Source organism: Podarcis vaucheri (assembly GCF_965113315.1).
Source record: "Podarcis vaucheri genome assembly, chromosome: 4".
In the NCBI taxonomy this organism is placed as follows: Eukaryota; Metazoa; Chordata; class Lepidosauria; order Squamata; family Lacertidae; genus Podarcis; species Podarcis vaucheri.
Genome location: NC_138762.1, coordinates 54,649,655 through 54,677,610, shown reverse-complemented (window position 1 = coordinate 54,677,610; position 27,956 = coordinate 54,649,655). Strand labels below are relative to the sequence as shown.

General features: G+C 38.8%; 1 protein-coding gene across 2 annotated transcripts; it reads left to right on the top strand.

Annotated features, from left to right (window-relative positions):
• On the top strand, nt 1–27,739 carry PAXBP1 (PAX3 and PAX7 binding protein 1). 2 transcript variants are annotated; one of them, XM_082220494.1, is made up of 18 exons: nt 1–595; nt 5,012–5,137; nt 6,044–6,220; nt 7,178–7,399; nt 8,287–8,390; nt 9,207–9,427; nt 10,602–10,791; nt 15,181–15,304; nt 16,606–16,705; nt 17,138–17,253; nt 18,361–18,560; nt 19,650–19,794; nt 19,903–20,024; nt 21,594–21,670; nt 21,777–21,843; nt 24,440–24,586; nt 25,787–25,941; nt 26,715–27,739. In XM_082220494.1, the coding sequence occupies exons 1-18, from the start codon at nt 115–117 to the stop codon at nt 26,830–26,832; spliced, it is 2,892 nt and encodes a 963-aa protein (XP_082076620.1). In that variant the 5' UTR covers nt 1–114; the 3' UTR covers nt 26,833–27,739. The 2 variants fall into 2 exon arrangements, with proteins under 2 accessions (XP_082076620.1, XP_082076619.1); XM_082220493.1 differs by having other exon boundaries at nt 2–595; nt 5,009–5,137.
• The last annotated feature ends 217 nt before the right edge of the window (nt 27,740–27,956 follow it).

The following is a 27,956-nucleotide window of genomic DNA, read 5'->3' as shown; positions in this document are numbered from 1 at the left end:
GCTGCTGCTGCTGCTGCTGCTGTTGCTGCTGCGGTGGTTGCGCCTCTTCGTCCGTCGCTCTTTTTCCTGTGCAGGTCCTTTCCCGCGCGCCGGTGTCGGTTGGGCCTGAGCGGAATGTTCCGCAAGGCGCGGCGGGTGAACGTGCGGAAGCGGAACGAGTCTGAGGAGGACGACGAAGAGCGAGACGAGTCGCCGCCTCAGCAGCAACAGCCGCCGGCGCCGGCGCCGGGAGGGGATGGGCCTTCTGGAGAGATCGACCTGCTGCCGGGTCCGAAGCCGCCGCTTCTGCCGCTCCCGACGGGCTGCGTCCCCTTAGCCTGTCCGGGTGGTGGCGGCGGCGGCGGCTTCGGTTTCGGCGGCCCTGAAGCGGTCGGCCGAGGCGGCGGTGCCGGGTTGACGGCCCCGCAGCTCCAGCCTCCTCCGCCTGTTCTTATCCCTCCCCCGCCGCCCCCTTCGCAACAGACGCCCCCTGGGAACAACGGGCTGGTGCCGGCGGCTTCTAAGCTGAAGGAGCGGAAGAACAAGAACAAGGAGGAGCCGCCGCCGCCGCCACGCGGGAGCCTCAGCCTCCTCAGCTTCCAAGACGAAGAAGAAGGTGAGCGAGCCTAGCGGGCGCCCTCGTCTCCACTCCCTCGGCCGAGGCCTAGTTGCTCCCGCTGCCCGGTCAGCGTTGAATTCGCTGCCGTTCGCCTTCTCCACCCCGCTTTGCCTCCCCAATTTGAAACTCGGTTGCTTCAGGCGGGGAGGCTTTCCCGCCCGCCGCCTTCCTCCGGCCTTTGCTAGCTTACAACCTACCTGCCATATGGCAAAGCGCTTCCGCTTAGGCTGCACGTTACTGCCTACACAGTGTGTATCATTCTGCGGTACGATATATATATGTGGAATTCGTCGCAGCTCAGAACTATGGAGATTATTCAGTAGAGTAGAAAATAGGTGCGCTGCCGATCGGGTACAGATGTCACATGTTGGCTTAAAAATGAAATATTGGGGAGAAATCTGTAAAATGGCCGCGGGAGATATTGAGAATGGCCTCCATTCCCCCCCCCCCCCACATTCACACACGACATACATATATGCATATGTCATGTTACATTCAAGTGCTTCATTGTAAACATGCATTAAGCATGCATACGTTCTACTGAGTTATTGTAGGAAAGCCCCAAAGATATATCTTAGAGAGGTTTTTAAATGAGGTCTTTTGTACCATGGTGTGATGAAAGTAAGTGCATAGTATGAAAGAGTTACATGTTTCAATTGCAGCTCTTAATTGTAAACACGTACAGAAGTGTGTGGGGATCTAATTCTTCACTGATCCATGCATTGTTAGAGGGAAAAGCCACATGCAGAGATAGTCTTGCATGAAAACCGGGTCATAAATGTCAGTCATCACTGGCAGTTCTATTTCTGACCAAAATAAATTTGCAGCCAACAAGTCATGTTCCCAGAACAACACTGTCAGTCTGTACTAAATTAATTGCATGAATAATTTTGTCTGCCAACTTGGTGCTACTGCTTCCTTATTAATGTTAGAGGAGCACTTAGAGACTGCAAAGATAGCAAGGTATATTGAGTTTAAATCAGCAAAAGAAAGAGTCTGTTTAAATCATTGGATATAAATCTATTTTCCTATTGATATCATTTAATATATTTCATTGACAGTGGTGCAAATCCAACCACTGTACCTTGTTAATTTACAAACATATATTGTTTTGTTTGTATAACCAAACTTTGCATTTCTGTATACATATTACATACTTTCCTATTTTTTTACCTAGGGAGGGAATGTTTTTAAAATATTCCCATATAGGGGCCTGTCTTACACCAGTACTCATGACAGTTTGTGAACAGTGTGATTCTATACAAGCCTAGTGAGTAATAAGTCTGGCTGGGGGGGGGGGCTGACACTCAAGCAGCAATCCTATAACCACTTACCTCTGAGTAAGCCTCATTTAATTCAATGGGATTTACTATTGAGTTGACACATATAGGGTTGCGCTGTTGGCATGGGAATATAGCAGGGATTGGAAACCTGAGGCTCTCCAGATGTTACTGGACTACAGCTTCCATCATCCATGACCATTGGCTGTGGTGACTGAGCTTGATGTTATTTAATATTTAGAGGGTCACAGGTTTCCCATCCCTGGAGTATAGGAATATGCACACTGTCTTGCCTTTTAACTGTTGCTCATTTCTGCTTGATATTCTGTCTTGGCCCAACCCCATCCTCACAAAAACAAAGTAGCCAACAAAAATTAAATGTCTATGAAAAGAGGATGTGGAATTCCTGTAGTGGAATTTCATCTGGCCACCCTATGAAATGTTGAAGCAAGTTTTGATAGTTGCTGGGGCAAACTAGAGCAGTTTGTTTTTCTCTAATAAAAATGAAACGTCTTTGTTTGATAAATACTCAAGAATAGCTTTATAGTAGGAAGCTGCCTATATAACCCAATATGGTATATGACATATTTTTCTTTGAGTTTCCTCCCCTCTGGAAGTTAGGCAGGTGGAGAGTGTACTTTATAATTTTCAATGGCTTATATCCTATATTTTTGTCATAAAAACATTCAGAGTCGTTCACAACATAAAGAAAATCAGTTGGATAAATAAAAAAAGTAAAACACCAGAAGCAGCAGCTAAAATATCAGAATTTCAGGAAATGCAGGTTATAACAGAGATTTCAAAAACTAAAAGCTGTTAGAACAGAAAGTTCTTAGTCTTCCTTTGATATAACATTTTGGAGGTAACCAGTCAAATCTTTCGTTTGGACAATCTTTCGTTTGTTGGGAACAAATGTATTCATCAGAGCTCCAAAATAAACAGTGATATTGTAGGTAGGACACTGAACTGAAACAAACTTGTGTGATAACTTATGTAGTACTGAAGTTACCATGCTAAAAGCCAGACATGAACTTTGGACAATTTGACATTGATTTGGTTTATCTACATAGAAGTTTTCAAATGTGTGTTTTGCTGGACCTCCTTAAGGACTTTTTTTGAAAATGATGTTTTACACTTGGGAATTAATCTTTAAGAACACATCAAGGATGCAGTCAAGTGTATATTTATGCGTGCTTAGTCCCTTTCTCTATTCCCTGTACACATTTGATTGCACCCCACTGTATGAGTCCAACACAATTATCAAATTTGCGGATGATACAACAGTGGTGGGGCTCATCAGTGAGAACGATGAGACTGCTTATAGGAAAGAAGTACAGGGGTTAATTCAATGGTGTAAAGAAAATAATCTTATGCATAACACCAAAAAAACCAAAGAACTCATAATTGACTTTAGGAGAAAGAAAAGTGTACTTTTACCATTGCACATAAATGGCGAGGAAGTGGAGAGGGTTGGTAGTTTTAAATACCTGGGCATTTATATCTTGGAGGACCTCTCATGGACTGCAAATATTAATATGGTTGTGAGGAAGGTGCAGGGGAGGTTGTATTTCCTGAGAATGCTCAGGGCACTGAATCTATCCCAGCACCTACTTCTGTCCTATTATCATAGTACCATTGAGAGTGTCTTAACCTATAGTATATTATCGTGGTATGGGAGCAGCTCTGAAACGGATAAAAAAGCTTTACAGAGAACAATTAAAATTGCCCAGAATGTTATTGGGCTCCGACTACCAACCCTGGATGAGATCTTCACGTCTCGCATCTTGAAGAAGTCACATAATATTCTGAGAGAATATTCTGAGAGATCCCACCCACCCTGCTCACAACTTCTTTGAACTATTGCCTTCGGGCAGAAGATACAGGACAATGAAAACACGAACTACACGCCTTCTGAATAGTTTCTATCCAAGAGCTCTGATTGCACTAAATAATGATCTCAGGGCCAGTTGCAAGGTTTAGTAAGCAGGGAGTAGAAGGAATGAGATAGGTTTTAGGTTATGTTATGCCTTTAATAGGTCATGCTATATTCTGGATTATGTTATGTTTTATAGATTATGTCTAAATAGGATGAGGGTGTCGGAGATACGTGCAAATGTACATGTGAACCCGGTCTTTGGGTGGGTGTTTGATTTTCGTTGTTGTGTATACTGTGTATATACGGACAATGACAATAAATTTATCTCTATATTTCCCTCTAATAAAAGATATACAAATATGGTTCTCAGTTACAACTTAAATATATTTTAAAGGATAGCTTGCTATTTATATACATCCTTCATAAGTGACAATACATGCATTGGTTTTGTATGAATGTTTCTGTACCTGACTGAAAGACTATTGTAAAGAGCACTCCTATGGAAACAAGCACAGCCCTTGTCTAGAGGCCTGTGGGTAAATAGAATTAAGAAATGGTAATGTGTGGGTTGGGAAAGCAAAAGTATTTATTTGCAAAAGTATGTGTTGACTTAATGATTGCCTTGATGGGGTGGGGGGGAGCCCTGTAAATTTAATTTCAAAGAAGAACGTTTAATTTCAAAGAAGAACGTTGCTCTAGGACATGTCAATACACCCTTCCTTTACATGTAGTGAACAAAACGGCTTATTAATCTGCAGGTGTCCAATTTTGGAACTTAAGTTAAAATTATATTTACCTATTTTGTATTTGTTGTGCTGTTTTCTATGATTTGGTTTAAGATTCTTTATGAAGAATTGTAAAGTAATAAAATTTAGTTATTAAAAGTGCCTTTTAATTATGAGCATGTAGCCTTTAAGAAGAGCATCCAACAAAGAGTTTAAAAGAATTACATTAAAAGTGTATATATATATTGCACCTCAGGTGCTATGGGTATTGTTTTGCTATTGGACCTTCTTGCAACAAATTAGGACTTGTGGTATTGGGATAGCACAGGAGCTGTGGGTTGTGTTCTCCCATTGTAAGGAGTTGTAGCTGTTGTGAAAAACAAACTGGGTTTGTTGATTTAGTAAAGTTAAAATGATGGATTTAATATATTTTAATGCACTATATAACACCTTTTATATAGCTGAAGAGACAGTCACTGTTTTGCCGATTTGTAATTTCTCTCATTTATGCTTATTTTTTCTCCTAAAGAAGCAGAAGAAGTTTTTAAAGTGAAGAAATCAAGTTACAGCAAGAAGATAGTAAAGCTTCTTAAGAAAGAATACAAAGAAGACCTTGAAAAATCGAAGACAAAACCAGAAACCAATTCTTTAGCAGATGGTAATCTTTATCTTGAAATTATAGCTGAAAAGGAAATGTTATGCTTAAATATTTATATGCCAACTTTCAACCAGTTGAGTGTGGTTTACAAAGTGAAAATATGCATATATAGTAAACTACATAGTAAAAACAACTGATGGATAAAACCAGAGTAGTTAAACAATATTGTCTAATGCCTAAAGTACTTTAAAAGCTAGGGAAAATAAAACAGTTATTTCTTGGCACTGAAAAGAAATCAGTGTTGGTGCTAGGCAAAGTTTCCTGGGAAGGGATTTCAACAAAGAACTAACTTTGAAAATGAATAAAAAGTACAGGGGTAGTTGATAATGGTAAGAACTAAATTTAAGTTTCAAATAATATAGGACCAATAAGCAGTGCTTTTTTCTGGGGGGACACGGGCACGCAATACCCCTAAACATTTTGTGAGGGGCCTCCTTGAGGGGCAGTATTTCAATATGAGTAGGAAAATGAGAGTACCCCTAAACATTTTTTTAGAAAAAAAAGCACTGCCAATCAACCAGAGTACCAAGTACCAATTAAATATGTAGATGTTCAAATAAAGTACGGTTCAGAGTAATCAAAATTTCATCAGCTCTAAGGTGCAGAGTTCTTAACCCAATTTAAGGTATGTTAATAACCTAAATAATGTTTCTTATTAAGCTTCACGTTTTAGTTCAGCCTTTCCTACATGTGCTTTCCCCAACCTTTTAAGGAGCAGTTGAAATCAAATTAATATTTCATATTTGTCAATTATTTCACTGCACTTTCTAGTTCCAAAATTCATTAGTTTTGGCCACATCTGTGGACTGCACAGGGCTATTATCTCAGGTGTATATAATGTGAGTTTCTAAAAAATAGTTAAATTCCCCCCCAAACGATACTTCAATAGCACACTTTTTTTTGCAGCCGAACAGTCTGCTGATAAGACAGGACAGATTAAAGATGCAATTCAAGAAGATGGGGCTGCAAACAGTGAACAAGGAGAAGAGGAGATGGAAGTTGAAAGTGAGAAAGAAGAAGAAAAGCCAAAAGCTGTAGGAGCATTTTCAAGTACTTTGTCTTCTCTGAATGTTCTGCGTCCAGGTTAGTGTATTTTTTCTCAGGAGGAGGCTATCCTGAGATGAATTCTTTGCCTTTCTCATTCCATAGGCAGGGCTGTGTCAATCAGTGTACTTGGATGACGCCCCATCGCAGTTCCAGTTCCGTTATCTTCACTGCATGGGGGTCTTTTTGGAGCTGTTGCTCCTTCTTTCTACTTCAGAGACCAGGTATTTTTAGCTGGCCTTTTAAGTCGAAATTAGGGGAAAGGGAAACCAATTCATTATCTTAATTAGATCACTTTTTATTAATACCTTAACAGAATATTTAGATTTGATTTAGTTTATGTAATTGATCGGCTTCCATCTTTGAATATCTATTTAAAAGTCATAGTCCATCTTAATCTTCTTTGACAAATTGATTTTGTATATCTGTCATTTTTCTTGTTGATTTCTGTTTCATGAATTATTTAGAACTAATTCTGGCTTAGTAAATTTGATTCTGTTGGTCTTATTTACTACTTCAGATTCTACTTAATTGCATTTTCTTCCGATCACAGGAACGTAGCAGCCTGTGGTGGATGTGATGTGCTTTTTCTTGGAGATCTTGTTCTGTCTAAGCATGTTGAAAGCTTTGCATTTTCTCTTTCTTATTTTGTCCTTATATGATAAAGCACTAATCTCAGCAATGTGGCTACTCATACAGTATTCAGATATTGTTTGACTTTTACATAACCACGAAGTTGAAAGTACTGCCGCAGCAAGCCTTGCTGTATCAACTCTCTCTTCAATAAAGCCAGGTGGGATGGCTGCAGGGAAGTAATATTTGGAGGAGAGCTGGATAGCAGATTATCCCAGCCTGGTTGAGGGAGTAGGTCATGATGTCTTGCCTGTGCCACTGTTGCAGCCAGTTGGAATTAGAATGCAGGTGGAACTGCAGCATGTGAACACACGATTAAATATAACTGATGGCTTTTAAAAAGCACATTCATTTTTTTTCTAGGAGAAATTCCAGATGCTGCTTTTATTCATGCTGCTAGGAAAAAGCGCCAAATGGCTCGTGAGCTTGGGGACTTTTTGCCACTTGACAGTGATCCAGGGAAAGGGCGGCTTGTTAGAGAAGATGAAAATGATGCCAGTGATGATGAAGATGATGATGAGAAGCGAAGAATAGTCTTTTCTGTGAAAGAGAAGTCCCAAAGGCAAAAAATTGCAGAGGAAATAGGTAAAATGATGAAAAGTTGCAATAAGTTCCAAATGCTCTGCTGTTGCTATTAAACGTGTTTGACGTAAATTGTTTTCAAAAACTGTATTTTCAGTGGCTTAATAGTATAATGTAATAGTGAGGTTGCATGTTATAAATTCATTGGTAGTTACAGTAAACAGTTTGGCTTGGATCTAAAGCTTGGATGAAAATCCAGTTGCACAGTTAGGCTTTCCCTCTGCCTCCTTGCTGAAGCTCCCTGCAACCTCCAAAAACACTGCTGAGGCTCAGGTATTGTCTAGCATATGGCATGGGGAATGCATCAGGAGTGGAGATGGATTTGGGGAAATCATCATGCACAAATGGAAGTGCCTTTCCAATTATACAGTGTACTTTTGGTTATTATAGCTGCATATCGGAGTATGAATGAAGAGGATGAGCCTGTGGTCAAACATGGTGCAACTAAAAATGACAAAATATCTGTTTCTGATATATGTCACTGTTGCAAGTGTTTATCCACAATTTTGTTCTGCTTCTGCATTAATCTGTGATTTTAAGAAATACAAAAAGATGTATTTTCATTCATATTTTGAAAAGTTTAAACTACTGTGAACTCTGTCGCAACTTTAAGAGAAGTGCAAAATCTGGCTGATAGGGTGCAGAGCCGGTTATTTTGTACAGGAATTTGCAAAAATCTTTCCTCAAACATACTTGGGTACACCCCAGTTCACTCAACAGAATATGAGGTAGGGGCACATGCCCCCATATTGAGATTCCCTCAGAAACAGGGCTACATGTTTGCCTTTTTCATTGAAGGCATGGAAGCTTTCGAAAACTCAAATGCAGTATTCAATATGCCATTATTTAGTGTGTGCTATTCCTACTGATTGTTATGTTTTTGTGCTCAGGTATCGAAGGAAGTGATGACGAAGCCCTGATTGCTGGGGAACAGGATGAAGAACTCAGTCGATGGGAGCAAGAACAGATACGTAAAGGCATTAATATACCTCAGGCATGTATTAAAGGAATTCTAAAATTGTAGTAGCAAATGATGACCCTTTGGCTAAATAAAGCTCCTGATTTGTCATCTTACCCCCAATTGCCAGTGCTAGAGGGGAGAAAAGAGGTGTAGATACCTGTGACATAGAGATTTGACAGCTAAGTTCTTAGGCTGACCTTGTCCTGACCCATTATTCTTCACTTCTTGAACAGGCCTACTGGTACATGACCAGGGTTTGATAAAACATCTAGGTTATATTACTGGAGTGTGTTATACAGTGCACTGCCTCAGAAGAAGGTTTGGAGACTTCAGATGGTACAGAATTTTGCGGTCAGGTTGCTCACCTGGGCAAAATAGTTTGTCCGTATAATACCAATCCTAATCTGGATGCAAATTAGTTTCCAGGTCCAATTCAGAGTGCTAGTTTTGACCTATAAAGCCTTAAACAGGTCAGGACCACAACTGAGAGGCGAGAGGTAAATAGAGGATCTGACAGTTGTGGCAATAGGACTGGTTGGCAGTGCACTTTAAAGAATAGAAGAGGGGACCTCCATTCTCCTCCTCCCATCATAAAAGTGCCCCTTCAGTAAAACCAGGGATGTAAGCATAGCTGAAAGGACGAATTATCCAAGCAAATCTTCCCTGTTTAATCATTGAATGATGAATGTTTTGAGGTGCTTCTTTCCTTGATAAGCACTTGTGTACACATGAAACATATACATGGGCAGGTAGAATTTAAGATATAATTTCTAAAAATTGCCTGTTGGACTGAATTAGCTTTGTGACCTTGTTTTTGTAATAAGGTTTACACATATTTTGTTCCCATAGGTTCAAGCAAGTCAACCTGCTGAAGTGAATAACCTGTACTACCAGAATACTTACCATACAATGCCTTATGGTTCATCTTATGGCATTCCTTACACATATGCTGCTTATGGATCATCGGAGACAAAATCTCACAAAACAGATAATACAATACCTTTCAAAACTCCCAGTAATGAGATGACTCCTGTTACTATTGATTTGGTAAAGAAACAGCTTAAAGACAGGTAGGGCACACCAACTTCTTAAAATTTAAGACCTGTCCTCTAGGTTCAGTCTGGGGGGCAGATGCAGAATTTCATCAATGGAAGCCCATACATCCTCATTAAAAAAGGAAGAAAAGAAAACTGTTCAAAAGGCTGTTTGGATTACTTCCCTGGAAATGACCATTTGATCATGTTGAAGATTGGTACATGAAAAGAATGGACACTGAAAACTAATTTTGTAGCCAAGGGATTGAAAGAACAGTAATACTTAGCTTACCACATTATATTTTTATGAGAAGTATAAACCATTCTTTTCTGAATAGGTAAACATTTTAGACAAAGGCCTAACATTACATTTTTAGTAGTTTTAAATGCTGTAACATTTACTGAAAATTGGAAATAACATGGATTAACTGAGCAGTTGCATGTGCTTCTTACTATAAGCATGTATCGTAATGGCTTGAAGGTGAGTCAGATTAATAGATAAATAATGACACCTTTAATCTAAGGTTAAGTATTTGAGTTAGCAAGTTCTTAATGTTAAGGTCAGAGAAATTGTTGTGTGCTTCCCATTTCTGTTGAGAGCAACTGCAATTCAGGATACTGAGTATGCAAAGGGAAATGTGGTTAGATAAGAAATACCCTGTATATAGCATAAAGAGCCATATAAACGGGTGCTTTATGTACATAATATGTATATAGGATTCAAACACAATTCAGAAATGAGGTAAAATTGATTAAAGAAACAGCCACTTTTGTGCATGGTTGGTAGAGGGTACACCAAGGATCCCTGGGTATACTATGCATCAGCTGGAAGAAGAAATAAAAGTAGCATATGTAGTGAGTGTGCAGGGTGCTTTTGGAGTAGAGAAAGATGTGATGCACTCCCTTACTAGGTGGAAAGCTTTGGGTTTATGAATGTTGGGGGAGGGTTGGAAAAGCACAGATTTCGGGGCTGGGGTAGTGTGAGGATGGAGAAACTGACTTCCTTGGACCACCAGCCTGTGTATGGTCAGTGGTCAGTAGAGATGGCCAATAACACCTAGAAGGCCACAGTTTCCTCATCTCTTTAAAGCTGTCAATACAGCTTTAAATGTTGTTTCTTGTAGTTTTCTTTACTGTAAGAAAAATAGTGCATGTATACTGTAGGTTACAGTATGCTTTGGGATGTAAACGTGCGTCCATTGACCTTTAGGTTGGACTCAATGAGAGAATTTCACAAAGCAAATCAGCAGCAACATGAGAAGCATCTGCAAAGACGTGAAGAGTCTACCAAGGCAATCGAAAGATTGGAAGGGTCTTCTGGGGGTGTTGGTGAACGGTATAAATTTCTGCAAGAAATGCGAGGGTATGTCCAAGACTTGCTTGAGTGTTTCAATGAAAAGGTAAGAATGCAAAATATATTCATCTTTTTCAGTAACGAAGTTTAGTATGTGCTCAGTTCTCTTGTACATGCCAATGAAACACTCGGCACATGTTTGAAGGTTTGGTTTTAAATGTGGTGAAAACAATGTAAGTCATTGTTGGAATACAACAGTGTTGGCATTCAGGTTGTGATGCCACCTTTCTCATTCTTAGAAGCATTTTATTTCTGAAAACCATTGTAGTTCTCAATGATGACTCAGATTCTGGTTGTTTAATTTGCATTTCCCGGTTCCCAGCATAAAAACCCAGCAACACTTGAGACCTACATAAGGATTCTACAGACCAGTTTCTTCGCAGCCAGGATTGGTTAAGAAGGACACTTAAAGCCCAGGTTTCCCCATGGCATATTGGAAACCCAGGCCAGTTTCATAGGAAGAATATACTGTTTTTAAAGCAAGGTTTGAAAAAAGCAGTTTATCTTGCTGATAAGTGTCAAGTGCCAGGTACCCTTTTGTTACAAAGTGTTGTACTTTTAAATTGGATTTCAGGCAGTTCTTTACTAATCTGTACTGCAACTTGCCTTTCCTAGAACTGGAAGGACGTGTTTAAAAAATACATTTTTAAAAATTGTTGGGATTGAGCTTCAATCCTGTGCACATTCAACCTGGAGTAAGCCTCCTGGCATTCCATAGGACTGATTAACTTGGCATCAGTGTGCACCAAGTTCAGGATGAATTTCCTGTTTCTGCTGTTTCATTTTTAAAAAACTAAACATAAATGAATTAGAATTCTTTTAAACTTTCCTGTGGAGATAATTTGCTATTGGTTATGTCATATTGTAAGCTATCTAGTAAGGGAGATTAGACCACTTGTGCACTGTAACGTGCCATGCACATTGGTGGCACCATATAAAAAAATAAGTTCAATATCTGTGTTAATCTGTAAATAATAAACCTCCTGGTGCAAATAATTTGGAAACTCAGTAATCTGAAGGTACAGTACCAGAAGAAAATCCAAGGCTTGGAAAATATTGTGCAGTTACAACATAAGCAAGTTCATTATAATCAGAAAAACAGATGGCCATCCAACCTCTGCTTAAAAACCTCCAACAAGGGAGAGTCCACCACCTTGAAAGGGAGGTGGTTCCATAGTCAAACAGCTCTTACTTTGATTAAGATATTGATGTTCAGTCATAATCTGCTGTCTTGTAATTTGAATAGGGTCCTAGCCCCCAGAGCAGGAGAAAACAATCCATTTAAATAAACAAGTATCAAAGTCTCAGAATGTTTTGTTCTGTTTTTAGATTTTGGTAGAAATGTAAGCTGCAACGGTTTTGGAGTTGTTGGTGGAAGTGTAAACTTCAGATAACTTATTTTAATGCTTATTAGAAGTTTTATTTCCATTTTCATTCTGTATTCCTGTAACAGATTGGTCCCACTAATTGAGCCAATAAACCTTCAGTTAAATCATGAAGCACTAGATTTGGACACCAAGAGGGAGGCGAATCGAATATTTGATATGCAGTGTACAACAATCAGACAGTCTTTGCATTTCCCTGTATCTCCCTGTAAAGTTTCTTTTAATGTAGTTAGTTGCTTTGGCTTGGATCTAAAGGTATAGTTCTGCAAATCAAAGGCTCATGCCCCAGGTCAGCCCCTGGTTTTTCAGGATTTCTATCCTCCCTACTTCAACACTCAGCATCATAAGCCATACCGTCCCAGATGTTCCCCCAGTCTTATAAGGAGACTTTCATGGGATGTAGAAGGGAATGGAAGGTTGGAATATCCTATCCTGTGAATAGAAAGTAGGATTCAATCGTGTATTTTTGAAGAAATGTTAACAGTAATACAGTGGTACCTCAGGTTACATACACTTCAGGTTACATACGCTTCAGGTTACAGACTCTGCTAACCCAGAAATATGCTTCAGGTTAAGAACTTTGCTTCAGGATGAGAACAGAAATCGTGGCGCAGCGGCAGCAGGAGGCCCCATTAGCTAAAGTGGTGCTTCAGGTTAAGAACAGTTTCAGGTTAAGAACGGACCTCCGGAACAAATTAAGTACTTAACCGGAGGTACCACTGTATTGGTATAGAAAACTAGTAGTTCTATTCAAGTGCAGATGTATAACAGTTAAAATATAAATTAAGCTTGCAATGGTAAACTTGGGCACTAGGTAGTAAATCTCATTGAATACAATGGGACTTATGTCTGAGTAAACTTGCTTGGGATTCTGTTGCACAATGTAGCAAAATAGATTTCAAAGAAAGCATCAGTAGGTCTTGATCAGGTTACTCCATTTCCCCACTATGGTGATCTGAATCCAGATTTCTGCTAGTAAAATTATGAGCATAGACTGTATGATTATGCGTTTGGAATGACTCTTCTGTATGGATGAAAAAACTTTTCTCTAAAACTTAGATTCTATCCACTAAATAGGAAGGCAGACAAGGAAAGACTAGTGAAGCAGAAAATTGTGTCGCAGTAACCTAGTTTTCAGATCTCAGTAGGGTGGGTATGAAACTCGTTAAACATAGCTGAAAATTGCACTATGAACTTGTTGTAGCTAGCAGTACACTCTGAATATTTGTGGGCTTTGCTTCATTTTAGTAATGAATTCTTAACTAATGCAAGAAGAGTCCTATTCACTTTACACTAGTGTGGTCGTATATAATGGATTGTGTTGAGCATGTGAGGCAGAGCAAGATAGCTTTGCCCTGCTTGTTCACAGAGGATGCTCCTGCTTGTGAAACAACAGCAGGAAATGCAACTGTCTTCTTTGGCTATGCCCTTTTCTCATGTTTGCTTCTGCCTCTTTCCTTCTTCCCCTGAGTTGGCAAAGTTGAATTGAATATTTTGGCAAAGAATGTAAAAGCTTGAATAGATTTGAATTTTTGAGGAGGATTCTGCTTTACTCATGGAGAAATAGTGATGTTGATGGCAGGATGCATTGTGTCGATGTGGTAGTGCTTGCAGCCACTCAGCCTCAGTTGCTGGTGGAAAAATGTCAAGAGTAGAATAACTAAAATAGGTTTAAAAAAAACAACCTTGTGTCTAGTGTGAACGCTCATGTTTGTAACTGCTTTTGGACTTTTGTGAATGTAAGTTAATCTTTCCAGTTCCTTAATAAACTTTATTGAAAATACGTTCAGTCATTGGGTTACAAGACTGATTTTTAAAAATTGCCCTTTATTTTTTAAGAAAACGTTGACTGAAAAGAAGTTGTGCTTTCTGTCCAATATTTAATATTTTTTTCATTATATCACCTCCAAGAGAGATATTTCCTGTATGCAAATTCACTTTTTCCTTGAAATGTTCTGTCTTTTCTTTCTCAATTTGTAAAGAAACTTTTTTATTGTGCATTAATTATTTCATCATGAAATACTGAGGTCATTGCAAAGTCCCTGCTAGAACAGTTTTTATTAAGTAACAGTTAAACAAATTTGGAATTACTTGGACTACTAGTAGAGGAAAGAATTAATTAAGGATAGATTCAGATGAACAAGCAGGTGGTCCATAGCAGCTTGAAATCTAACTCCAAAGTGATTGCTTGCTTCAAATGGGGAGCTATGTGTAGTGACTTTCTCAATGCACGTTTTAGCCTGTGCAGTATGCCTTCAAATCCAGGTGACTAGGAGTTACGCTGAAGGGGAAGGTGAGGAATGCCTTAAAATCAGGCGAAGGCACCTTCTTTTTTATATAATTATTAATCCAATCTTATTTAGTGACTGTATATTACTGTGGACTGCTTACAACAGTTTAAAATCAAAATAACTAGTAAAACAGTACAAAATATTTTTAAAATACAAAAGAAGTTGCTTCCGTCAGGTTTTGGGGGGTTTCCCTAGTTTCTGCACTACAGCCCACCCCATTCAGCAGAGTTGCCCAACACTATGTGGAGCATTTTGGGGTGCTTAAGGGCTGACATGGGGAGGAGGGAGTGGGGAAGTTATCTTGGTAATTCTTGTGCTTAACTCTTGATTCAACACTATATATTTGTTCTTTGGCTTATAAGTAAACACATGTCTAATAGTCTATGGCAAGTCCAAATTGCCCTCAAGTGATCAAGTAAAGAAGCTTTGCGTTTCCCTTTTTTCTTTTGGCCTTTTTTCTTTTGGCCCAAGTGAAATAATTTTCTATTGAATATGTATTGTAGGGTAACCTTGTAAATGTTCTTACAGACTAGTAACTTTTGTGGACTTCTTTGCAGGCTTGTTCCTATGCTTTCCGTGAGGTAGCTTGTTGTCATTCTTTTCTATGCACTTTTCTTGAGTTAAATAGCAGTCAGTTGTTAAAACAGTAAAAAGAAAGCGATGCAGCTAAATGTGTAGCTGTATATCTTGGAATAGGGTGGCATCCCATACAGTTAAAACTTGAAGACTTTTTTATTACGGAGTATTATATTTTTACAGGTGCTCCTGATTAACGAACTTGAATCAGCAATGCATCAGCTGTACAAACAGCGAGCTTCCCGCCTTGTCCAAAGACGACAAGATGATATTAAAGATGAATCTTCGGAGTTTTCAAGCCATTCAAGTCAGTCCATCTTGAAGGTTTTTATTATTCATTAAACAACCTTGTTTACATAGTGCAGTTTTAATTTAAAGTGAAACCAGAAAGCATGTCTGGTTTAAATCTGGTAGAAAAAAAATCAGATTAAAGAATCTTAGCTCAGACTCTATACAGTGCCTTTCCTGTTCTCTGTCTCAGTGATTGAAAGCCATAGCATCTTGCTTCGATCCCTTTTTACACGTTAGATGTGTGTGTAACTGTATGTTGTCTTTTCCTCACTTCCTGAAAGTATTTTTTAGAATGTTCTCTAAACCTAAAAAAACATGTAGGCGATTCTGATCGAAGTTTAGCTTTTGAATAATATTTATTTCTGCAGCTTACAAACATCCCCCCCCCACCCAACACAATCTAGGTACAGTTTGCCATGCATGCCTTCATTACGTCAAACATTAGACCAAATAATACCTGTGCTAACATTCCTGTCTTATATGTATTAGGCAATTTTGCTAGGACAAATTTGTAAAATTATGCAAAAGTGAGTACTTATGGTGAAATCTTATTCCCTCTTTGATACCAAGCTGGTAGATAATAGGGAAATTCATCCAAAAATTCTCTAGTTTTTGTTTTCAAGTCTTCAGTATATGACAACAATCAGATATCAGATTGTAGCCTACAACAGTACTAATTGTCTTAATACCAACTGAAAATCTGTCAGTTCCTGATACTCTTCAGTGTTCTTCACCAAGAATAGAAATTTGACCTGTTTTGGATGTATTTTTCTTTATTTTTTGTATGGAGAGGGGAAGGACTGTAGGTCAGTGACAGAGCATCTGCTTTGTATGCCGAAGTCCCAGGTTCAATCTCTTCCATCTCTAGGTAGAACTAAAAATGTCCCCTGCTTGAATCCCTGGGTAGCTGCTGCCAGTCACTACATACAATATTGAGTTAGATAGAACAATGGTCTGACTCCATATAAATGTTGAACACTAATGCTTTTTTAAACAATACAAACAGTTTTTTATGTTGTATTTTTTTAAAGTGTTTACTGTTACTGAAGAGTTCCGAGTGATAAGTTGATTGTGACTTTTTTTTTGCACATAACGATGAAGGCACTCAAATATTTTACCCAATTCAGCCTCAGAAGATAATTCAGCCGCCGCCAATTTATCTGTGCGGTGTGTGGGGGTTTATAATTGTCAAACTTATAGATGTATTTCAGATTTATAGGGACCCGCTGAGAAAAATCCCCGCTAAAACACTGTCATTATTATGCTTCCTGTAACTGGAGGATCAGTGTTCTAATTTCAGTGTTTGTACTCTCACAGGTAAAGCCCTGATGGCACCAAACCTTGATTCTTTTGGACGAGACAGAACACTGTACCAAGAACATGTTAAAAGACGGACTGCAGAAAGAGAAGCAAGAAGGTACAGCAGCATTTAGGTTACTTCTATATGTATTGGAATGCATGTTCTGTATGATTGCTGTCTCTTTGTAGTATACAGCCTACATATTCAAGTGCTTGCAGATAAATGATGGGCCACTTGCCTTGTAGGTAGAACATTGCTTGAGTCTTACATAGTGCGGCACAGTGGAGGTGGAGGCTGGCTGCTAGATATATGACAAATCCCAAACTAAGGCGAAGGGGAAAGTAGCATAATGTTCAGGGCTGAGGTACTAGTCATCAAATAACACATGTCCTGTAACATGTCAGATGGCTTCAACTCTGCTTCATTTCCTCTTGAAATAAGGGAGAGCAGGAAAGATGCATCCCTCCTTAAAATGACAAGTACCCTTTGTTTGGGAAAAGCTTGGTTTTCTAACTTCAATGCAACATTGTGTTCCATTCATTTTAATAGGGCTCGTCGTAGACTTGCCAGAGAGCAATCTGGGAAGATGGCTGATCACCTTGAAGGCCTTTCTAGTGATGACGAAGAAACTTCAACAGATACTACAAACTTCAATATGGAACGAGGTCAGATTATTCATCTGAATGTCAGAAGTCATAGTAATATCTAGATCCCAGTATTCTGTAGAGAAAATTTCATTTGATTAGATTGTATGACACTTTAAACCATGCTCTAAAAGCAGCTTTAAATGTGGAATTATTACCTCATCTGTAGAACGACAGAGGCCAATGCTGCTCTCTGCCATCATAAGCCATTCATTTCAGGCAGCTGGAGAAGGAACTCCAGCCCTAGTCTAACCCTTATCTTACTAGCAAGGAGAGCCTTCTGTAAAACACACACACACTCTGCAAAAGTCAGGCTTCTTGGCTCATACCATGTTCCTCTTTATTTTATTTTGACTGCTGCTTTTCTCTGAATAGTCAGGATCAGGAATTTCATTGTATGGGATCTTGTAAGCCTCCTTCAGGATGTGACAAAAGACCGGGTGTAAGTTTCATAATTACATGTATTTCCTTTGAAGTGGAACTATTCACAGGGTTTTTTTTGCCACATGGAACTACTTCCATGATGCTGTGCTTTCAAGTGATTATCACCACGGGCACACTTTCGAATTAAGTCATGTACTTTCATACACTGAGGTAAACACCGTACAGTAGTTGTAACACCAACTTCTTAAGAAAAAAATAACTTTGTTATGCCATTGCTATAAAAAGGCAGAATATAAACAATAGAAAGGGCTAGATTCAGAGTGAACTGTGTCACAGGGATGGCAGAAGATGACTTTGCCCCTTCCTCCCCTGGTAGTCCCCTCCTCCAGCACCTTCTGCTAAGGGTCTAGATCCTGTTGAAAAAGGAGGAATCCCTAGAAATTAGGAAAAGGCCATCTCCCCATTTCCACTCAGCCACCACCATAATCCACCACCATTTAGCAGGGTCCCAAGCCCCTCAGTGAGAGTATTTGCAGAGGACATAGGAGACTGCTATGAGGAAGAAAGGGTAAGAAAGTTGGCTTCTGCCAGCCTCTTTGTGCACGTTCAGCTCTGTATCTGACCAAAGTGGTATAGATATTAACAGTTTCTTTATAGTATATTTGCTTGAAAGTTTGCCTGAAATTGCATTGCAGATATAAAGCAGGAGATTAATTTATGCTGTTTAAAATACTGTTATCCTAGATCGCATTTTGAAGGAGTCCAGCAAAGTTTTTGAAGATGTGGTAGAAAACTTTTCATCCATTGACGCCATTAAGTCGCAGTTTGAAGCATGGCGTTTCAAGTATTCATCTTCTTACAATGATGCTTATATTGGCCTTTGTTTGCCTAAGCTATTAAATCCTTTAATAAGACTTCAGTTACTTACCTGGAACCCTTTGGAGGTGAGAGAAAGTTGAGACATGTTCACTGTGTTCTGTTTGTTAAACAAGGCAAAATGGTTACATAGAAGTGATTAGAAGCCTGGGATCTGAGGGCCTTACTGCGAGGAGATACAGGGAGCCAGACAGAGGGCCTTCTCGGCAGTGGGGCCATCCCTGTGGAACGGCCTCCTATTAGATATCAAGAAGATAAATAACTATACAACTTTTAGAAAACATCTGAAGGCAGTATCTCAGCTCACAGTCAGAGGTAAACTGGCCTTCACGGGCAAACTGAGTGAGATACTTTGTTTACCTTCCGACTGCTACTCCCGGCAGGCTAGGTCGTAAACCGGCGATTCTCCTCATTAGATGTGAGGAGAACACACCCTCTGCTTCTCTCTCCTTGCTTTCCCCCCCAGGGAGGGGAAATGAGACAGACAGGAGTCCTATTTACATGTTTTATTCCTGTCATTCAGCAGTACATAGAAAACATGACTGCACCCTTCAGACTCCATCAGAAGAGTCACAACTCCTCCCCTGTACTTCCAGTACAGGTCAGATGACACTCTGAGCTAACATCCGGTGCTCAGTACAGAGAATAGACTCCCCCTTTTCTCCAACAGTACAGTTTGAAACAACAACATCCTGTTTTGCATTCCAGCCATCTGGAGCTGGCTTTTGCATTGCTGCTTTTATCCAACACCCTCTATCAGCAGTTTTTAAAGTTTAATGTTTTATTATGTTTTTATATGTGTTGGAAGCCACCTTGGGTCATAAATGTCCAAATGGTAGCCCTGAACAACAGAAACTAGCTTCTTTGTCAGTCTGCTGCGACAGTATATTGATGGTATTGCAGTGCAGAGCAGTGGCTTCCACAACTTGATCAGCCTTGACGCAGTAGTTTGCAAATAGGTGACTGAAAAAAACATGCTGACATCAGTGCCAGCGCAGCCTCAGAAAATATGATGTGCTCCTGGCACTACAAGGACATTCTGAAAAGGAGGCACCTAGCCTAAATGCTTGTAACTAACATATTGATAGAGCGTTCACACTTGATTAGTATTTTGTTTTAAAAACCATATTTATAGTGGCAATGTTTTATTTTAATAGGATAAGTGCCAAGACTTTGAGAGTATGCTATGGTTTGAATCTTTGCTATTTTATGGATGTGAAGAATATGACCAAGAGAAAGATGATGCTGATGTTTCACTATTGCCTACTATTGTGGAAAGAGTGGTTCTGCCTAAATTAACAGGTACTTTATAAATATACAGTCAATTTAAAAGCACAGCAGTTTCTGATTTTTAGCAACATCATCTTAACCCTTAGTTTTGAGAAGTAATAATTCTTTTTTTGTTGTTAGTACTTGCTGAAAATGTATGGGATCCTTTTTCTACAACACAGACATCTAGGATGGTAGCCATTACCCAGAAACTAGTAAATGGTTATCCATCAGTGGTACATGCAGAAAACAAAAACACACAGGTAAAAAATATTCTTTTATCTTTTTGTAGGACTGGACTGCTATGTCTGGTTGCTACTGTTAAGACATTCACTCATGTTTTGCACTTAATCCTAAATTAATTTTAAAATAGAAGCAATTGTAGTTCCCTTGTGTTATGTAACTGGTAACTATTTAGGGATTGGTGTGTCACAGTAATATGTGTTGCTGGAATGATGAAAATCTGTAAACAAACAATAAATGTCCATAAAAATGGCAAAAGTAGTTTCTGTCCATCGTCCTCTTTTTATGCTCCTCCCGATGGAAACATGCAGATAGGGGACAGATATACCCCTGCTTTAAGTCGTTTACATACTGTCTTGTGGTACCTCCGGTTGTGGATGGGATCCGTTCCGGAGCTCTGGTCGGATCCCGAGGTTTCGGCAGCCAGAGGGACCACTTCTGCGCATGCGCGTGTGACGGCAGACTGCTTCTGTGCATGCGCAAAAATGGTAGACTGCTTCTGTGCATGTGTGCGCGGCAAAACACTTCTGGGTTTGCCACTTTCGCAACCCGAAGTTTACATTACCTGAGAGTAACGTAAGCCGAGGTGCTACTGTATTATTTACTACAAAGCTTGATGACTACGCTCTTTAGTGTGGAGATGCCAGATTACCAGAACGACGTCTAAGCACTGAACCACTGGTATATTAAAAGTGAACTCTGTATTTACTGCATTTGCAATTGTTTAGGATAAAACCTATTTTGGAAAGAAACTACTTTTGCCATATTCATGGACGTTTATTGTTTGTTTACAGATACCTTTGTAATATTATCTTGTGTTGATTGTAGTAGTTATTGTATCACTACTCTGTTCATGGCTTTATTGGAATGATGAAAATAGCAGACTGCAAATGAGAGTTGCAGAACTCATAACAGAGTTTACAAAGGTCCCTGATGGAATGTTTTCATATAACACCAGGAGAGGTTATATTTATATCGCTGCTACGGCCATGGCTTAATGCTGCCCACTAAGTTAAACTCTCTGAATTGTGATCATTTCCAAAATATCTGCTACTCCTTCAGAGACACCTAATCAAACGTAGCTTAGAAATTGCCAGTCATATTCCAGATGTGAATAGATCAGTCTGCTTTTAAAGAAAACTAAAAACTTATTTATCCCCTCTTTTAACTGAAAATCTGTTGTCTCCCGGAGGCTGCAGCAAGAGGCAGAGAAGCACAATTAGATGAACAAAATCCTCTCGCAGTCAATTGCATCCAGGCCACTGTTTTTAGTGACTTTTATGGAACTTGTTTCTAGGACATGCTGAAAACAAATCCTGTCCTTGTACAAAAGATCTTCAGGGACCACCTGAAGACCCTGTTTTCCATACACAAATTCAGTGCCTCCCATTTTTTTTCATAATTTTGCGTGTCCCATTTCTTCTAACTTGCATAATTCAAATTAATGGAAAATATAAAGTTGGTAAAAATAATCTGGTTTCATGACAGACTTCTCTAGCACTAGTATCTACTGGGATATTTGGTTAGATTTGTGCTAAAAAGAAATTTTAAAAATACTTCACACTTGCGTTAAATTTTAATTCTTTCAGACATTTCTAAAAGGCCTCTTGCTTAGAATGAGGAGAACATTAGATGATGATGTATTCATGCCACTTTATCCCAAAAGGTAAGATTATTGGTTTGCAGAATCTTTTAGTATTATGACAATAGATCATATCAACAGTTCACATCATCTATACTACTGAAGTTTAAATAAAACTTTTATTTTTCAGTGTCTTAGAAAACAAGAACTCTGGTCCTTACTTGTTTTTCCAGCGGCAGTTTTGGTCTTCAGTGAAGGTGAGCTAGCAAACAGATGAAGTTTCAGACTTAGGAGCGCTGCTGAAGTTTACTTTTGATAACTGGTAACTGACTCTGAGTGTGAAGTGAATTTGCTTGTGGAAGAAAGTAGGCATGCTGTCTCCAAACCCAGCATTGCTGCGTTTGTGACCTTAACTCAGGGTCACCAACCTTTTTTGGCTCCCTGAGCACATTTGCAAACCAACAAAATTGTGGGCAGCACACATACCTGCAACCATGTATACACCACAACCTGTTCTGCGTATAGTAGAATTATTTTAAGTCTAACTTTCGGGAGGGCACCAACCAGCCTGCAGAGGAGGTCTCTGTGGGCATATGTGTCCTCATGGGTCCTGTTTTGGCAGCACTTGTCTTAGATTATCATGGTGCATGGCTGTCGCATTGCATACGTTGGATTCCAAAGGCTGTGTGTATGGAAGACCACATATGCACTATTCTCTCAACCCTGTGCTCTCAAAACTCCTTAGACCACACAGCCTCCCACAGGCCACATCCACAAGTGCCTTTGCCTGTCTAGTATATGTCCTTGAACTGTCATGATGCCTCTTGCTTGTCTGGAAGGAAGATAGAGAGGGGTGTGGGATGTGCGTGCGTGTGTGTGTGCGTGTGTGTGTGTGTGAGAGAGAGAGAGTTCTGACATTTGTGTGGGTAGATTGTGACCTACTGTATAAAGGTAAGAGTCTCACCCATTGTGCTGTCCCCCACCCACTACTGATAAACAGCACCTGCAAGGTTACCTGAAACAGAATGCAGCCCTTTGGTATAAAAGGTGTCATCATCCCCCCCCCCCAGCCCCATGCTTATTGCAGCTTCCATCATCCCTGATCATTGACCATGCTGACTTGGGCTTATGGGAGTTGAAGTCCAACATCTGGAGGGCCACACATACTCCATCCCTGTTGTATATTTAAAAGTTACTGTATATATGTGGTATTAAGATGACATGCATTTTTGAAAGTGCTAATGTTACATGTAGTTTTTAACTATGAATTCTTTATACAGTTAAAGGAATTTTTTTTTGAGTGTTCTGAATCTGAAACATCAACAACCGTTTATAATAAGAAATTTGAAATTCACGAGGCATAAAAGTCCAGGGAAATGTTTGTTACTAAATTTCCTAGATCCATTTTCATCAGGGTTGAGGCCCAGTTTTGGCACAGAAACTGCTTTGTCCTGTATGATTACCTGTGTTAGGAAAGAGACAGGGGAAATGTGTCCTTGTTAATTCTCCTTGAGCTCTCAGTGGCTTTTGATACCGTTGACCCTCATGTCCTCCTGAAGTGGCTGTCTTGAGTTGAGGGTAGGTGGCACTGCTTTGCGGTGGTTCCGGTCCTACTTGGATGATGGTTTCCAGAGAGTGATGCTTGGGGAGTGCTTTTCAGCCCCATGAGCCTTCAATGTTGGGTTCATCGGGGTTCAGTTTTATCCCCCATGCTGTTTAACATCTACATGAAACCACTGAGTGGGGACATCTGGAGTTTTGGAGTACATTGTCAGCAATACCACAGACAGCTCTATTCCTTTAAACCTGCAAGTGTGGGAGTGGATGTGCTGGACTGTTGTCTTGCCTCAATAATGGCCTGGATGAAAGCCAATCAAATGAAGCTCAGTCTGGCTAAGATTGAGGCACTTTCAGTGGGTGATTCCTTAGACTGGATGAATGGGAGGTTCTGTCCTCTTGATGGGGTTACACTCCCTCTGAAAGAGCAGGTACTTGGGCTTGGGAGTACTTCTAGGTCTTACTTTTTTTAGCTTTACTTCTGGATCTATTGCTGTCGTTTGAGGCTCAGGTGGCCTTGGTGGTGCAGAATGCCTTCCATCAACTTCAGTTGGTGGCCCAGCTGTGCCCCTATCTGGCAGGGATAGCCTAACTGTCTCTGCTCGGATAACCTCTATGTTAGATTACTGCAATGCTATACATGGGCCTGCCTCTGAAGATGGTTCAGAAACTTCAGTTGGTGTAGAATTCAGTGGCCAGGTTGCTTACTGGGGCAAGATGGGTTGAGCATATAATACCAATCCTGACACGACTCCAGTGGCTGCCAGTTAGTTTCCAGGCCTAATTCAAAGTCCTGAAGTACTTATAGTGTGTATTCTCACTCTGGAATCAAATTTATTTCTGTAGCAGGTCAGTCATTGTAGCTGCCACATAGAGAATTTTGGCCACTTTTCTGATGGCAGCAGTACTTAGTATTTCATGTTTTGTGGTTTATAGGTTCCCATAAAAGTACATATTGCTTGAGAAAAGAAGAATGCGTTAACTTTTTCTAATGGAAATCAGTAGTATCCAGGCTTAATTTTGACTGATTTGTACTACAGAAATGTTAGGTTTGGTTATTTGTCCGTTCAGGCTAGAACAAATTCCTGCTCCAGCTGAGAGCTAGCAGTCCTCTTTAATAACACACAATACCCCTTTGCAGAAAATATGGATACTTATGGCTCATATAATTCAGATTTAAATTCTGTATTTAAAATGGAAATGTTTTCATTCATTGATAATTATCTGCAGATGTATATTTTAATAGTTCTTATATTTAATAGTTTTTAGATTCAACTTTTTATTATCTATGTTCAGTTATTAGGAAACTTTCTGCAGTGGCATGGAATCCTTTCCAACAAAACCTTACAAGAGTTATCAATAGATGGATTGCTAAATAGATACATTCTTATGGCTTTCCAGAATTCTGAGTATGGAGATGATAGCATTAAGAAAGCTCAAAGTGTAAGTAAAAGTGTAACTTTTAATCATTCATTTCTATTGCTAAGCATCCTTTTTAAGTGACCTGATTTGCATGTTCACATGAAATCATGATTTAAAGTAAACTGACTTAACACGAAGGATCAGCATCCTAGTACACACTGCTCAAAAGTTCACGCAGTCTTGCTGCTGCTGTGTCACAAACAAAAGAAGCCGGGATCCATTCTGTCATGTCACCTGAAGCCAGACTCATCGTTTGTTTTTCTCCATATAAAGCATAAGCATTACCCATGGTTTGTTCTTGGCTGACCACCTGTGGTTTGTTTTTCCCAGTTGCCTGAGTCATAGTTCAGACAACACAACAAACCAGCTGTGATATGGCAGAAGCAGGGAGGAGCTTTTCTGGAGCTTTACAGCAATGTGCACTAGAACAGTATTTGATCACATTAAACCATAGTTTGTTTACATATGCTGTGTGAACCAGGCCAGTATACTGCAAATGTATTAAGATGCCATGCAGTGTAATGGCTAGAAAGTTGGGTATAAAAGTGAACAACAGTCCACACTGAAATCTCCATTCAGCCCTGAAGCCTGCTTGAGTGACCTAAGCCAAGTCATTATCTTTTCTGAAATATTTACATAGCACTGTTTTGCAAAAAAAACAGAGAACTCCACATATCCTGCTTTCTTGACTTAGTGAAAGGATGAGATTAAAATTGATAGTACAGCAAAAAGCTTACCACACCAGCCAGACACAGAAACTGCCAGGCTTTATTTCTAAAAATTTTATGTTAATCACTTACACAGAGATCACTTGACAATCATAAGACTTTGGGTTTGTTCATGTTTTGGGTAAAATAAATAAATTGATATCAAAGGATATCAAAGTTTTTTATTGACAGTTGCTGAAAGGTGATATGAAATATTTTAATTAAATCGTGAATCTGGCCAAGGACTTCTTGTTATTATTTTTGTACAATATGAATGCATATTAGGTGCTTTTACGAATAATAATAAACAATGATGAAAATCATGATAATGATAGAGGTTCACATATATATTGCCTTTCAGAGTAAGCTCTTTAAAGGCAGATTCCTATAGCACAGATGAAATTCAGCAAACCAGCAACTAAGACACAAAAACAGCAAAGTCAAAAACAACACACTCAGTAATTGCTGCTTCAACCTTATACTCTAAACCACTCTTTTCTTCTCAATTCTATAGGTAATCAGTTGTTTCCCTAAACAGTGGTTCACTAATCTTAAAGGAAGTAAGACAATATCACATCTAGAAAACCTCTGTAGATATCTTGTTCATCTTGCTGATACAGTATACAGAAATAGCATTGGAAGCTCTGATGTAGAAAAAAGAAATGCAAGGTAACCTATCTTTAACACTGTTTCAGTTTTAAAAATAGTGATTGTTTTTATTGTATTCTTTTAGGTATTTATTTACCATTTGTTAATTTTATCAGAAATTTCAAGATGGCTTTATAAAATATAAAGCCAGGATTCAAAGAGCCATAAACTAGGCTTTGCAGGAGTCTTTCCCCATACATCCCATAAACTGTTGTTAAGTTGAGGGGGTGATTTAGGATGACTGCAGGGGTGGGGGGAATCTGAAGAATCCTTTTAAGTATGAGAGTATTTTAGATTTGTACATGAGACTTTTTGGATCTTAACCAATATTATTGTAATGAAAATTAGCCATGTGTATATTATATGTAGTTTAAAAATAACAAACAGCTTGATACAAAACATATGTGTCTTCCTACTGTTTGTGTGAGCCAGTACAGCATCCTGGTTTATTCAGTACCTCATCTTTGCACATCAGACAGTTGAGTTTTACTGCAGATTATTTATTAATCTCCTTTTACATGTTTTAAGACGATTTACAAATAAACTATAAAACAGGTAACAGTACCAAAATATGTCCTAACGGTATATTAAAAACAATACAGAATGAATATCTAAGGCAGAGACCTTTTCATAAACTGCTTAGAGGTTTTATTTACAGTTGGGTGCTATAATATATATTTTTTAAAAAACCCAGGTGGAAAAGTTTGTCAAAACAGTATCTTCAATTGTTTCTGAAAAGTACAGATGGTAAGTTGCAAAAAGCACTAACTGGAAGTTCTTCCCTCTCTTCCTAGGGAGAATATAAAACAGATAATAAAACTTCTATCAAGTATTCGAGCACTGGACCATGCTGCAACAGTTGCAAATGATCATAATGTGAAAGAGTTAAAAAATTTAAGTGAAGGGAAATAAAACTTTGTCTGCTAATTCTGGGCTTTAAAAATCATTCCTGAAGTGTAATTTTGTACATATGTAAAGTTTTCTTATATTGTAAACGATTGTTTTTAATACAAAGTGCATTCTTATATACAGCATCTGTAAGAGTATTGATGTCTTCAAAGTGAAAAAGAAGCCAGGAAAACTGCATCTTGTTTACAAAATTTTTATACTACATGGTGGCCATCTAGTCACTAAACTGCCCATTAGTTAATAGGAAATTCTACACTGTAAAATTCATTTAACTGATCTGCAAATATTTATATTCCCATAGTTATATGTTTGAAATAATGGTTTATTTCAAAGTAAGATATTCAGTAATTTGGTAATAAAATTGGTCATAAATATGTGAATATAGTATGACCTGGGTAAGAGTAAAGAAGTGTCCAAAATTGTAACAGTGTTGTTTGAAGTGTATGTACTGGTGACAAAAATAGCTGAAAGTTCACAGCCGCTTTTAGATAATGGTATGGTCACAATTAAAACTCAAGACACTTCATTGTATAATTTTTTTATCCCTTTAACTCTTACTGGCAATATATTTTCTCACAAATTAATAATTCAGATTATTAACCCTCCCATATGTCCACATATTTGTTTATATCCTATGGTCACAATATTGACTATTCCAAAATGTTGCATTGTTTAATATTTAAAGAATAAATCATTTTATTTTTGAGTCATGGCTTGCTACTACTGAGATTAGTTTGAATTCTGAAGAATATTGTCACTGTTGTAGATAGTCTGCTTATCTTCAAGTGTAGTATATTATACTTGAGAAAAGTAGAAATTGAAATATTAAATAACTTTGGATCATTGTACTTGATGATGCTCCTGTCATGTGATGTAAAGAAAATATTAAATGTACAGTCTGCTTTTTGAACACTGAATCATTTTATGAATTTATTACATTGATTATTTTCAGTTATAAGGCCAACCAACATCAAATTCTCAGGCAATAGTATTAATACTACAGCCTTATTAAACTGCAGTTACAGTAAACTATGGTTTAATGGTACACCTTCAACCACCCTGCTAACAACAATCAAGTCATGATCTGTTGTAGCAGTGCACTAAATCTAGGATCGTGTCGTCGTCCC